The sequence below is a fragment of the Gossypium arboreum genome, chromosome 9 (genome assembly GCF_025698485.1).
Source record: "Gossypium arboreum isolate Shixiya-1 chromosome 9, ASM2569848v2, whole genome shotgun sequence".
NCBI lineage: Eukaryota > Viridiplantae > Streptophyta > Magnoliopsida > Malvales > Malvaceae > Gossypium > Gossypium arboreum.
This window is the reverse complement of record NC_069078.1, coordinates 70887630-70902843: the sequence shown is the minus strand read 5'-3', so window position 1 is coordinate 70902843 and position 15214 is coordinate 70887630. Positions and strand designations below refer to the sequence as shown.

Below are 15214 nucleotides of genomic sequence, written 5' to 3'. Positions count from 1 at the left end.
AAATTCAGGGACTATTCTGGCAATTTTTCTTTTCCACGATTTGCTTCGGTTTCTTGATCTATAATTATAAAATCATGTATTCATTAGCATTTATCTAAATTTTGCTCTACTTCATAATTTATGCCTTTTAATTTTTTAAATTACACTTTTACCCCAAAATTTTTAATTTTTTTACAATTTAGTCCCTGCTCAATTTATTCATCAATTGAACTAATTCCTCTCAAATAACACTTTATCTAGACATGATAAACTATTTCATAACCTTTTACATTCAAAATTTCAACACAAAACCCTAATTCTAAATTCTTCCACAATTTAGTCCTAAATATCAATTTCTATTTAATCATCTCCATAAAATCATCACAAAATGAAGTTAAAGCTTCAATTCCATATTAACTCATCATAAAATTCCAGCACTTATTCATGGAAACTTTATAAATCATTCATAAAATCAAAAACTAATGAATTAGATAAAAGGACCTAGTTGTAAAAGCCTCAAAATCATAAAATTTACAAGAAATAATCAAAAATTGAGCTTACATGTAGTAAAATATGAGAAAAAAGCTTAAGAAAACCCTTCAATGGTGTTTTTGACTGGAGAAGATGAAGAAAAATGAAGAGAAATCTAGATATTCTAATTTAATCCAATTTTTAACTATTCCATTTCAACTTAATTATAGTTTTGCCATTAGTTCACACTGTTTCTCAGACATTTCCTTACCTAACCATCCAACCCAGTTTATTTGGGTCAAATTGCTCTTTAAGTCCCTCTTACTTATTATTTAAGCCATTTAATCACGTTTCACAGTTTTACATCTTATTCAATTTAGTCCTTTTCATTCAATTGACTAACGAAACATTAATACTAACTTATTAACACTCCATAAATATTTATAAAAATATTTATGACTTGTTTTATAATTCCAAGGCCTCGATACCTTGTTTTTATCTCAATTTAACTAAAAATTTTCTTTAATTTGCAAAATTCAATAATTCAAAAATATTTCTAAAATCACACCTAACTTTTACTTATTAATATCTAAACTCACATGTCAGATTTAGTGATCTCAAATCACTATTCTGACACCACTGAAATTTGGGCCGTTACACACCATAATCATTTTCCTCACCCTTGTACTTTGAAGACATAATACTTTCACCATTATGATCACCTCCTGTGATCATAAGAAGTAAAACCACAACAACAAGTTTCACTATAAAAATAATGCTCTTACAAGGTTATTCTCACAATAATAGATTAAATGCCTAATTCTCTTCAACTATTTCTTAGGCAATTCTCTCAAATATATAGACTTTGATTTCGAGGCTTGCTTACAACAGGAGATCCAATACAATCCCAATAAAATAGTAATACTATATAATAACATATGAAATAAGTATGGACTCTATAATAGCTCATCAGCAGAATTACGATCCAATCCAAAGTCCATAATCCAAGAGATTGCTTTAGGAAATTTTGATCCAAATTAATTACCAATATTTGTATTCCTAAGTAGTATGCTCAAATATAAGATTCAATAAATTGTAAACACCTAAATATGAAAATTGCCTCCACATAGATTTGGTGGGTAGGGGAGAGGGTACTCGCTCTGGCACCAAATTGCCAGTTTCATATTTTTCAACAATGTTGGTAGTCAAATTGGACTCTTTTTAAAAGGTTGGGGGCCAAATGAAGCAAAAAACAAAAAAGAAAAAAAGGTATACATTAAAAGGCTAAATTTGTCATTATGCCATTTAAATAACTATATTTCAATGCAATAATTTTGATAACATTAGTGACTATTTTCATCTTTCATTGCCTTTTTTTTCTTTTTTCATGAAGATCTGTATTGGCTCTTCCCAAATCATTAAAATTAATATATATATATATATATATATGTTTTATTTATAGCTAAAATAAAATCTTGACTTGAAATTTGAAAGGAGAAGAAGTTAACAGTCCAGTGACAAAAAGGTAACAATTTGATAATATTAATGACTATTATATAAATTTTAAAAATCAAATAATCGAAATGTAATTTTAAACAAAATTTAAATACTAATTCTTATATATGAACTCCTCCTTAAAATGGGCGGCTGGAATGGATATTAATTAGGGAAAATGACAGGGAACGAATATAATTCGGCGCAGACATGAGGCAGCTAAGAGTAAGATCTGTTCATGTTTTTTTTGCTGAAACGTGGATAGGAATGGTGACCAAAAGGCTTTTTATTTAAACAGTTAATATTATATATAACATCGACATAAATGGGGTATTATCATCAACAGTTTGGATTTAGATAGATGGTGTGGTGTATTTAATTTTTTCTTAAATTATAGTATTGTTATAATATTATTAATTTTATCGTCATTGTTATTTTTACACAAACCACAAACAAACGATATCTTGTCCCATTTAAATTCACTCTTAACTTTTTATTTATTATATATATAAAAATAAATAAATTATCAGAATATTAAAGAAAAGTAATTTGCTACTTTAGAAAAAAAAGGTGATTTGCTCAATCAACTGGATGACATTATTTCACTATTATCATAAACAAAAATAATAATTAGGCCAAATAATGGAGAATATCCCATATTCGGTACTCTTGTAGGGTGACTTAAGAAATTTTAAGTTCATTATGAAGATTTATCAATATTTATATGGAACGATTGTCTTTATTTTATTTTTTACTAATTTTTATGTTCTGATTTCTAGTAATAATTTTGCTTAATAAAAATAAAGGATTTACTATCTTATCATTTTATCATACATTTTGCATATTTGATTTGGATAAGAAGCCTACGGTCCATCCTATTTGTAATTTGGTTAATATATATCACAGACGGCGGCTAACTTTTTGAAAGAAAAAACATAAAATAGACGACGACTAATTAATAAATAGTAATAATTATACAAGTGACAATCAAACTTTCGAATTAGGCAGCTTTCATGAACCCTAACATACATGCATCTTCCAATTAAAATAAACCATATTTCCATTATTATTTTTAAGCAGGTAAAATGCTGCAATTTTGTTAACATTTTTCTCTATTTTTTATATATGAACATGGAGCTAGATAGCTTGCTATCAATTTTGTGGCATTAATTTATGCACTTGATCTAGTTTGAACATTCAAGTGCCAAAACAACAACGTCTATAAATACCTCTCTCAAAACACATAAAATTCATCTCATACTTCAACTTTTCTTCATTGCAATATTCTTATAGAATCAAACTTCAAATGGAGTTTACTTTAGTAGCTCTTACTTCTCTCATAGCCTTAGTCTTGGTCCATCCTTCCCATGCCCAAAACTCACCACAAGACTACTTAGTCCTTCCCTCCCAAGCCCAAGACTCACAACATTACTACCTAGCCTTGGGAGGGGACTCACCACAAGACTACCTCAATGCTCACAATGCAGCTCGAGCAGCCGTCGGTGTTGGCCCTATGATTTGGGATAACACCGTGGCTGCCTATGCACAGAACTACGCTAATCAACGCTATTACGACTGCAACCTTATTCACTCCGGTGGACCTTATGGTGAGAATCTTGCCTGGAGTAGCGCTGACTTTTCGGGCACTAGTGCTGTAAGAATGTGGGTTAGTGAGAGGGTAAACTACAATTACAACTCCAACAGTTGTGCAGCAGGCAAGGTTTGCGGGCATTATACTCAAGTGGTTTGGCGCAACTCGATTCGTCTTGGGTGTGCTAAGGTGAGGTGCAACACTGGTGGAACTTTCATTACTTGCAACTATGCTCCTGCAGGCAATATCATTGGTCAAAGACCTTACTAAAAAGTTTATTTTGCTTAAATATCTTCCAAATCAACTCAATTATCTAACATAAAAATGCTAAATATATGTTAGTACTCATCAGCCTACTGCATGGCAAATAATAAGGAATAAATGAATGTTTTATTGTTTCGATTTACTATTATAATTTTATTATAATGAATATATATATTTCTAAATAGTTTTTCTTAAAGGATCTATATATGATGCATTTATAAAACTCTAAATTCGGTCTAGACGTTACGATCAAATCTTGAGGAATTAAATAAACTTTTTCTAAAATTTCAGATTTTGAACTAGAAAAGTGTGTTTTCTAGAAATGTTAATTTTGACAAATCTCTTGCAATTTTTCGAGATATACACGTAGATCTTATTTACTTGACAAAAAAAAAAATTTGTTATTTAATTTTGCAATGGAAGTTCTAGAGTCGTTAATTTGTAAAGCACGATTTCAAAATGTGGAAAAGAATTATTTTGCAATTTAACAAAACCACAATCCAGTAGTAAGCCCATCAAAAACTAAAATTAAAGTCCAAAATACTTAAACAATGCAAAAAAGTATGAAGTTAAATCTAAAACATAAACCATCTCATTTTATTAAGTAGAAAAACCGTCTCATTTTATTAATTAGAAAACTTGACTATTGTAAGGTGTGTGTGAATTTTTCCAAAATGATAACATACAATACTCAATTTATCAAAAATGTCGCACTATTGACTTTATTTATTATTTTCATAAAACTCATTCTCTCAGTTAAAATGATTTGCAGCGGAAAAACATTTACCTTGTTTAACTTTGAAAGATCAAACGTCAAGGTTTTTTTAATTAATAGAAATCATGCAGAATTTTCAATTAAAGTAACTAACTGAAGTTCCGATGAACTCAAAACCAAAATTAAAAGTCCGAACTTTAGTCCCAAAGTCTTAAAGCCCAGAAAAGTTTAATTAATAATTAATTAATATAATCTTACGTGAGGAAACCAATCCGAGCTCCCGAACGCCGCCCAATCCTAAGTTCGCGAATTACCTGAGAAAATAAAGTAAGCAGGTGAGCTATGAAGCTCAGTGTGTAACATAACCAAATCATAAGTACTACATATAACACAATAAATAGATCAAAATATCGCAGAGAATTTTATCAAATGCAAATGAGCAAAATTGAGCATGCATGGTTATGTCAATGCAGTATTTTCAAAAAATATAATGCAAATTTTTCGAAAAACTTCTTACCCAACTCTGCTACACACCAATTAGAGTTTCCCAAAACTTGTCCTTCATAAAACACACGAACAAATAATTGTGGACAATGCCACCAGAGTTGCAGTTAAAACTGCCAGATCAAATATATGTGGTCGAGCCACCATATTTGCAGTCAAGTTGCTAGAACAGATATGTGGTTAAACCACCAGATAGTGCAGATCATTAAATTGCCAAAACTTCCTCCTTACCATATCATCCCAACCCCATGCAATATGACATGGCATGCAAATATGGAATCATAACAGTAAGCATGTTGTGCATGCTATTGTATTTTTAACAGAAATCAGTAGGCATGGAATTTCATATTTTGTAGAACAGATATGTCAGATTCCAAAAATAACAAATCAATATAATCAGAATAGCCACAATGTCACATGCTATGAGAATTGGAACAAAACATAATTTATCAATAATCGTATAACAATCATTTGACAGATTTAAACAGAATACTTACCTTCTTTCAACACACAAATCCTTCAACACATTCAACCACTCTATAATACTTGTAACAATTTTCACATTACTAAATTTATCAAAAATCAAACATGCTATATACGTATCATACAAGATAAATCATACAAAACAGAAACAACAAATTTCATTGATCGAACAAAACTACATGTCATTCATCTGAGTTTACGAAATTGCTAACCTCAAATATGCAATCCAAAACTCGATCCTAACTAAACTTACTCAAAATGGGCCCACACACCCGTGTGACTCACACCCCTACCTAGCATAGCCCGTGTGGCTCACATGGCTTGACACACAATTGTGTGGCTGACACGGTTGTGTGGCATTGATAGTTTCAAATTTTCGCTATTTTATGAAGTTAAGAGTCAGCTCCACACACCTGATGACTTCCAAGATGCCGGTAAAACAACAACACACCAAATTTTGCACAAACAACATCCAAAAATATTTAATTACACAACCTCACTCCCTAAATCAATCAATTAATAACAAACACATTCCACAACACTATCCCGAAGAAACACCAATCAACTCTCTAAAAATGAGCATTTTGCATTCTAACCTCTAAAGAGAAGACTATCAATACTCAACCTGATAGAGCATGCTCTTTGATTCTCACCTAAACAGAACTGCAGGAACGATTAAAACAAGGTTTACTGATAACTAAAACCACCTACCTTGTACAGAAAATTGGTAGAAACCTTATTATAGAGAAAAGTATACAACACTTACTCAGGAATTGAGATACAATCTACTCGATCGAGAACACCACACAGAAAATAGCACTTAAAATTCAACAACACCACAATGGCAAGGTGACAACAACAAAAGAAACAATAGCAAGGGGACGACAACAGAAGAATTAGAGGTCAAAGAAGAGCAATTTAGGAAAAAAAAAAGAAAAAAAAAAGGAGAAATCAGAGAAATTTTTTTGATAGCAAATTAATGTGAAAACAAAATGAGAATAATGAGGGAGAGTGGAAAAGGAACAATTGTGTGGGAGAGTGTTTTTAAGGAGGGATTTTCTCAAAAAATTTAAAAAGAACAACTAAATCCCAACAAATAAGGTTAGTTGCTATCATATTAGGCTGATCAAAATTCAAATTTAATCTGGCTACTTCCACATGGATGATACAATAAGAATGAATAAAAGTATTTCCACTTTGCTCACAAATAAGATTCAAACACAGGACCTGGTAAGCTGAAATTTTACCACTGAACCAGTGGTTGGAACTAAAATTAATAAAAATTCAAAGAAAGGGATTTGAACACAGGACTTTAGGCAAGTAAACAAAACTCTTAACCACTGAATCCAAATCAATTCACTTTACAAAATCCTTGCAACATTTATTCAAAAACAGGACATGATCACTTTTGATTCACTAACCCAATTTTTACTAACCTGATTTTTGGGATGTGACAGCATTGATATATAAAATTCTATATACTGTTAGTGACTATAATGATATATGTCATAAAAAAATTTTAAAATTAAATTTTATTTTTAATAATGGGATATAGTTTATATTAACAATATTCTTAGGGTGAGTTTGGATAGGTGGTGCGTTTACCTGCAGTTAGTGTAAAAACAACGGTGGCGGTGAGATTGAATACTGTAGCGATACTGTAGCGTGAGACAAAAGGTAAGCTAAACGCACCGCCGCCACAAACCCACCCTTAATTGAAACCACGAGCAAACTTAAAAAAAAAAAGTCTTATTGGTGAAAATAAAAAAACTTTAGTGAAAAATCAAAATATCAATTAAGTTTTAAATAAAATTTCGCACCCAATTGAGCCCTAAAAATGAAATATTAACGCTGATCATTGATTGTTAAGTTTTGCTGTCGTGGCTAATAGAGTAATCAGGTAGCAACACGTGGCAGCTACATGTACACCATGATGATGTGGCATTTTTCCATGTCAAGAAATATTTCTAAAATAAATGATATTTTAAAATAATTATTTAAAAATCACATCTAGGATGAATCTAGACAAACAAATATCCAAGTTCATTTGATCCGGGCAATCACTTGTCTAGGTTCATTCTACATATGGTTTTAGATAATTACAAAAATATATAAAAATTATGGAACATTATTAATAATTATAAGAGGCTATAAAAATATTAAAAACTAATAAAATGTTTAAAATTTATTGAAAATCATGAATAAATCTAGACAAGTGATTTCTAAATGCATTTGAACTTGGTCAATTATTTGTTCACGTTCATTCCAATAATTATTTTTAATAATTTTTAAATAGCTTTTATTTCTTAATTAGTTTAATGATTTTTATAATTTTTATAATTCTTAACCATTTTAAATAATTTTATATAAATTTTTAAATAATTATTTAAAATCACATTTAGGATGAACCTGAACAACCACTTGTCCAGGTTCAAATGAACCTACATAATGTTTGTCTAGATTCATCTTAAATGTAATTTTTAAATAATTATTTTAAAATATTATTTATTTTTAAAAAATTATTGACATGGTAAAATGCCATGTCATCATGGTGTACACATGGGCGCATATATGTCGTCGTTTAATTGGTTTGTTAGCCACGTTAACAAAATTTAACAGTCAAACTTTATCAATATTGACAAAGAGCTTGATTAATTAATTTTTCATATTTAAGGATTCAGTTAGGTGCTAAAATTTGTTAAAAGCCTAATTGATTTTTTTTAAGTTTTAAAACTTATTTTTTTCTAATAAGCCTTAAAAATAATTAAGAACCACGCGTCAAACATAGAGAAGAAAATAGAAACCATGTAAAACCTTTGATTTTGTATGTCAACAATGCTTATGATTTAATTTTGTTCTCTAAAATCCTTTTATAAATTAAACTTTTAAAGGTTTTAAGGGTGTAAAAAGTACTCAAATATTTTTTAAAAAAATTAAATCCTTACTTTTTTTTTTTACACTCAAATGAATACTTAAACTTTCAAAATGCATTAAAACAATTTGTAATTTATAAAAGGGTCACCTAATTATGAAAATAGTTTTATTTTGATCATTAAATTATTTTTTCAATTTAATCATTAAAATTTTCGAAATTCAATTTTTGGATCAATTTGGTCCTAATTCTAAAAAAATGAACAAATTTAGTGATCAACATTTACAAAATTTATTAATTTAGTCATAATTCATAAAAAAATCCAAAAAATAAATTATTTAAATAAGGGTAAACTGCACCTTTAGTTACTAAATTATGGGTAAATTTTCATTTTGGTCAATAAACTAAAAAAAGTTACAATTTGATCATTGAACTATTCAAAAGTTTTCATTTAAGTCACTAGACTATTCAAAAGTTTTTATTCAAGTCACTTGACTGTTAAGGGTTGTTTTTTTTTTTAAATGTTCCAACAACGACCTCCAAGCAACAATTCAGCTATCTGTACGATGGATTAGTACCTATTAACGAGTTATTTAAATTTTGGTTCGCAGATTTGTGACGTCTAAAGCTATTTCATGAAAAGAAGATTGATTTGCAGAAGAGAAGGTGAAAAAGAGCTTTTGATTGGTGTAAGTAGAGAAAGTTATATAGCATTGATTTTAACAACTTAGTAACTTAAATGAGAAGTTTTGAATAGTTCAATGACCAAACCAAAAACTTATGTATAATTTAGTCCTTTTAGAGTAGGATTTTGGTTATGCCCTCAAGCTGAAATTGTTCATTATTATATATACAAACCATTGAGGACACTTTTTTTGTTAATACCAATCTCAAATTTGATGTCTGAATAATTCTTATACAAAATATATAAGAACATCATTATTTCCTTAATTGTTCTTTCAGCTAAATCCTTTCATATACATTATTTTCTCCCAATTTTCCTCCCCATCAGAATTCAAAGAAATTCATGGTTGGGTTGGTTTACTATTCTCCACGCGACCATTCCATTTCTTTGTAAATAATTGCCAAAAAAAACCATCGTTGATATGATGACAGTCCGGCAGGAAACCGTAATGAATATCATGTTACAGCGTGAAAGTGTTTAAAGTTGTTCATGCAATCCGTTTTATGATTGCCGATGAAATTTTAACCTCAAATCCATGCCAGGGATTGGTATCGAAATTAAGTACTGATTGAACCAAACAAATATTCAAACTCCATTTTTGTTTTTCTTTTGTTCGTTTTCCTTTGGTTGGTCAAGACTTTATAGATTAACAACAGGAGAAGAAAAAAAAAAAAAAAAGAAGAAACCCTTCCATTTGATTCAGTCATCGCCCCAGGCATCATCTCTCAACTTTTGCCTTGTAACTATTCGGGTCCTCCTGGCTTCTTCCTGGCTTCTTAATTCTCTAGACCCGAAGTTTGACGGCAATTTTGATCCTATTGCCTGAGCAATCAGCCTCTGGGCAGTTCTTGCCGATGTCTGTGGCCTCTGGCGAGGAGGCTCCAAATCTGAGAGATGAACAACACATTTCACCCCCATTAAAATCTTTACCACGTATTCCTTTATGAGATAAATCCTACAACTCTAAATTATGCAAGATCGGCCCAACAATGGAATAACATCTCTCCCTTTTTTTGAGGTTTGTTACTTGGGGAGAAGCTACCGCAACACTTTAAACAAACAAGTTGCATAATTTATGACATGGAAATATACCATCTACTAGGCATAGAATACTATAAACTGGGATGAGTGTCAAATACTGATATGCATCTCACACAGATATGCTTAATTTTTTTAAGTTTTTTCATATATTTGGAGGATCAAACCTCTATAACTATGTACAAATATATGTTAGGTACATGTTAGATATGATACTTCAGAGAAAATAAAATGTTCGGATAACATAGGCTATAACACAATGTAGAGTTATATCAGTTGAAAAGCTGCTTCATATAAACAGAACTACAGATACAGAAAGAGGGTGTCTGGTCTCAAACAAAAGAGCATCTTCACAAGCCAATAGCATATAAATTAGAAATATCTCAGCATGGTTAATCCAAATTCAACAAAAGCAAATGAATCATTAATGCACAGAGAAAACTAAGCACAAATACACATGGTAAATGGACAGAAAATGTCGTAACTGTTCAATTAAATGGCGCAAGCCTATTTAAATTACCTTTTGCTGAAATTGAGCCCAAAAGTATATCATCCTTGTCAAGTATACGTATAGTAAACGGACATCGAACATGGTTGCGAGCTTCAAGGGCTGGCATCAAAATTTGAGATAGCTAGTCAAATAAAAACTATTGATGCAGAACTGTGCCAGCTGATTGGACATGGAACAATACAATTTATATGTTTAACCCTCTTTTTAAGGACAATGCTATAGATTGTCCAAAGTGGTTCAAAATGGAACAACAAATACATCCATTAATGTTGACTCATTTTAAGTCTGCCATTGTTTCAACGGTCCAAATATGGACAACAAATAAATACAATTGAAGTTTACTTTCATTACAAGTCCTGCCATTGTTTCTACTTGAACCATTAGCTTTTCAAATAAAAAAGCATTGTCCTTTTTCTGATACAATTGAATTTTATCTATCCATGTGAGAGGAAATCTTCCAATAATTTAAAGGGAAGTTGACAACAAGAAGAACTAAAACGAGGAAACAAACAACAACAAAGCACCAAATAAACTGCTTAGAAGGAAAAACATCTCACAGAGCCTTTCCAATATATAGGATTATAAGCAACTTTAGACAAATGGCTACCCACATCCTTAAACATCAGAAGCAAGTTCTGAAAGAAGCTAATGGCATCACAACCTGATCACAATGCTATCTCTGGTTACTTTCTCCCTAAATTTGATAGATATTGAAATTTCAACCAATTTTCAAAAAAATGGTAACCAACAGAACAACCCATCCTGATATTTTTGGCACACAAAATGATTTGTGTTCTAATCTCATAATGGCTTTGAGATGGAAGAACATAAAATTTTGGCTGAAGAGTATATGTCTCATCTAAATAACATTAACAGCTTGAGGACTTATTAAAACAACTAAACTTAAAACATAGATAGCTACTTAAGAAAGATGAGGCTTATTAATATGTTAAAACAACTTTTAGGACATAGCTACAGGGAAAGAAGCACCATTATCACCACTTGTTATACCATGTCAATTTAAAAAGCCTGCAGCGTCAGGCACATACAGATCTCTGATTAAACTATATAAAGATAAAGGCTCCACGCCCATCACAAGTGATGTATAGACCGATATGCTTACAACTTGAAAACCTAGGTCAAGAAGCACTCCGATCTTATAACTTGAAACTAAAAAATGAACCAAAAAATGTAAATGAGAAAACTCACCCTTCCCTCAAGATATCATTTTCCTTAATTGCATTCTGTTCTGGGACACATATTTAACCAAGAGGAATAATGCTCGTATCCGGCCCCAAGTTTAATCGATGCACGTTAAAGAGCTATAACCATGAAACTGATTCCAGTTTTCTGAACTAGTGAAAATTTTAAAAGATAGCCCCTACCTCAAACTAAATTTAGATATTTAATTCACATAGCATACAAAGAAGCATCAATAATAAAGCTAGTAATTATTACCTATAGAAGGTGTTCGAAATACTGCAAGGGCTGTTGTATCATTGACCCAGCGGATGGCAACTCCTCGATCTCTGAAGTCTTCAAACAGCTTCTCTAGGTCTGTTGTCCTAGTACTTGGTGAAAAGTCAGCCAAAACAAGAACATGATGCATGCCATATTTAGCTGCGTTCAAAAGAATTTCCAAACGTAAATGATTAGAAAGACATAAAAAGACAAAACAGAAAAGTTAATTTGAGCATTGACTATCAAACTAAAATCAGCCATCCAATGTGATGAATCAAGGTTCAAGAGGTTCAACAGTAGCATATCCAAATCCATAAAAAAACTTATTACTTGCCCCCAGTTGCAATTTGTATTCATCTTACTGCAATAAAAAAATAAAAAAAAAAAGGATAGCCCAGAGTTCTCAACCTTATACAACTTGTTATATTGATATGCTTGACCAGTATAAAAAGAAAGAAAGACCATAAATAACTTGAAACCGTTGAAAAAGATATGACAAGACAAAAGAAAGTTTGTCATCAAAACACAGTGTTTAATATTTCAGTTTGAAAGGAATTCTACATCCCATTAGATCAAGGCCTGGGAACAAGCAAATAAACATAGTTTCAAGTTCAATAAGAAAGACTAAGCTATCTTATACATATACAGAGCATTTATGGCAAAAAAAAAAAAAAAACTTGAATTGTGGGACATAAAGGCTTACATTCCATCGTTTTTGTTTCAGGGTGTTTGCGCACATCCTCATTATCAGTATCTTTGGATGCAGACACATCGGAGAGTCGATCGCAATACAATTCAGTTTTTCTGTATGAAAATGTTCCCCTTCCCCGTCTCTTAGGGGCTTCAACTTTACTATCCTCCAAAGAAAGATTTGACACTCCAGGCAAGCATTCTGAGGAGAGTAATTCACTTGGTTCACGATCTGCAATAGCTTCCCAATCTGTACAAACCATTAGAATTGCAATTCCATAAAAGGTCATCCAAAAACTATTATACAGACATTTCAGAGAACCAAAAAAAGAGAAAAGACCATTCAGAGGGAAAAAGCTATTGAAACGAAACATACCATCATCTGAAGATGATTTGGGTGTCCAACAATCACCAGGCAATACTGGTAACTTTTCAAGATTCCCTTTTGCAAAAAGAAAAAAAAAAAAAGAAAAATCAGTTTCCACATAATTCATAGAGATACATACAATAAAATCCCCCCAAAATGTAGACATATTAGGTTTTCCATCACACTACCCTACTAAAGAAGCAAATTTCTGCAAGGCACCGAAATACTATATGTGAATTCAGAAACCAAAAAAAAAGTAGCAAACTCGACACTCAAACGAAGGTTAAGGTAAAGAGTAAGTATATTGAGTTGTACCATGAGTCAAAGGATTGTCATTTTCAGCCAAAGAAACATCAGATGAAGTTAAGGAATCCCCCTTCAAGTCCTTGTTTTTCAGCCCTATACTGAAGTTGGAAAAAGAAAAAGTCAAGAAAATTTTAGCATTGAAATTATTTCTATTTACATTAACAATAAATGAAAAGAAAGAGAGTACCTTGAAGAGTGAGCATGATGCTTGAGAAGAGAAGCGCGTGAAAGAAGTTGATCGGATTTGAGGGAGAAACCGATGGAGGAATAGAGAGAAGCTAAGTCAGAGAAAGCAGATGCTAATCGGAGGTCGTCGGAGGAGGACGCCGCCTGGAGTTGGGAAATGAGATTTTCGAGGAAGGAAATAGCGCCTTGCGTGTCTCCAGCAGCCACCAGATCCTCTACTTCCTCACTCCAACTCTCTTCTCCTCCTTTTTCCATTTTTCTTGTTTCTTTTTTCCTCTTTGGTTGCTCTGTTTCTTCACACACACTTCATCACAACAAATCTGTGGCATATTTTATTTTGAAGCTCAGCTCAGCACAGCCAAGCCCAAATTAAAACACAAACTCTTTTAACGCTTCCTTTTGGGCCTAAAGAGAGAGAAAATAACACATATTTTTATTTTTGAGATTAGAGTAGAGCAGTTTTTTTTTTTTTTTTTTTTTTAAGTAAGAGGATGCATGAATATGATATTGTTGAAAGAGGCCATTGTAAACTTTAAACAGGGATGATAAAATAAATTTTAAAACATAAATGAAAAATCAATTAAGAATATGAATGTAATTTTTTTATCATTTCACGAATTAATTTATTTTAGATATAAAACTCATAATTTGAAAAGTAATAAAAGTAATGTATTAATCAAGTTGTTTGATAAATTGAAGAAAAAGATAAGCGTTGAAAAATTAAGTATTAAAAATTTAAATATTAATTTAAGCTATAAAATTTATTTGATAAATTATTAAATTTAATTATTAAATATAATTAAATTATTTAATAAATATAAAATTTAAATTATAAAAATTAATTTTTTATTTTTATCTTTAATTTTAAAAATTTCACCTTATTCTAAAATTTTAAAATTTTTTAAGATAATATAATATTAAATTAAATTAAATTAATCAAAATATTCTCCTAGAGTGATAAGTAGTTCTTATCTACCTATTTTTTTTTTACTTTTTATAAAAGAATCTATAAAACTGTTTTAATTTTAGATTATCAAACATATATAAAAAGAATTAAATTAATTTTGAAAGAATTTAATTTTTTTGAATAATTTATGAAACGACACCAAAGTCTTTGATGTTACAGTTGTCTAGTTTAGTTGGAGAAGAAAATGACATAGAAAGGAAATGTAATTGGCGCCTGCAACATAATAGCTATGGCTAAAATCATATAACTAATGAAGTCGTAAGATATGTATGTACAGAGATATTATTTTAAACTCTGTAAATAGGGTTTATGTTACTAATTTTTTATTCAAAGGTAGAAGTGGGTTATTTGATCTAATAAAATATTAAATTAAATGAATTTATAAAAATATCAGTTTGTTTTATATGACTTTATATTTGTTTCAATTCAATAATACTTTAATTATGACAACTGATATTTTAAGGCCATCAAACCAATGGCTATGTTAAGTCACAATGGATGGGATTGAGATTCAAGTTGTTAGAAGCACCAAGAACCAAATTGAAGAGGGAAAACCCTAGCTTGATGAATAAGCAACTTGAAACGTAACAAGGAAACCAAGAGTTAGATAGAATGGGTAGCAAAAAGAAC

The 15214-nt window shown here is 30.7% G+C and overlaps 2 protein-coding genes across 2 annotated transcripts; one reads left to right on the top strand and one right to left on the bottom strand.

The window, feature by feature from the left end:
- Positions 1-3200: 3200 nt before the first annotated feature.
- Positions 3201-3981, top strand: LOC108459872 (pathogenesis-related protein 1-like). Its single transcript, XM_017759269.2, has one exon. It carries the CDS (start codon positions 3251-3253, stop codon positions 3803-3805), a length of 555 nt encoding a protein of 184 aa, XP_017614758.1. The 5' UTR covers positions 3201-3250; the 3' UTR covers positions 3806-3981.
- Positions 3982-9577: 5596 nt separating this feature from the next.
- LOC108458061 (uncharacterized) lies at positions 9578-13997 on the bottom strand. The gene is made up of 7 exons (XM_017757302.2): positions 13619-13997; positions 13441-13529; positions 13135-13200; positions 12772-13008; positions 12066-12227; positions 10617-10706; positions 9578-9945 (listed from the first exon to the last, which is right to left on the bottom strand). The coding sequence occupies exons 1-7, from the start codon at positions 13870-13872 to the stop codon at positions 9758-9760; spliced, it is 1086 nt and encodes a 361-aa protein (XP_017612791.1). The 5' UTR covers positions 13873-13997; the 3' UTR covers positions 9578-9757.
- Between the last annotated feature and the right edge of the window lie 1217 nt (positions 13998-15214).

Bases quoted from the DNA above. Each gene is read 5' to 3' on its own strand.
- LOC108459872 (XM_017759269.2), top strand. From the start codon at position 3,251: ATGGAGTTTACTTTAGTAGCTCTTACTTCTCTCATAGCCTTAGTCTTG.
- LOC108458061 (XM_017757302.2), bottom strand. From the start codon at position 13,872: ATGGAAAAAGGAGGAGAAGAGAGTTGGAGTGAGGAAGTAGAGGATCTG. The intron at 13,009-13,134 runs GTATGTTTCGTT...TGGTTTGTACAG, and splicing joins CAAATCATCTTCAGATGATG to ATTGGGAAGCTATTGCAGAT. The intron at 12,228-12,771 runs GTAAGCCTTTAT...TTTTGAACGCAG, and splicing joins TGAAACAAAAACGATGGAAT to CTAAATATGGCATGCATCAT.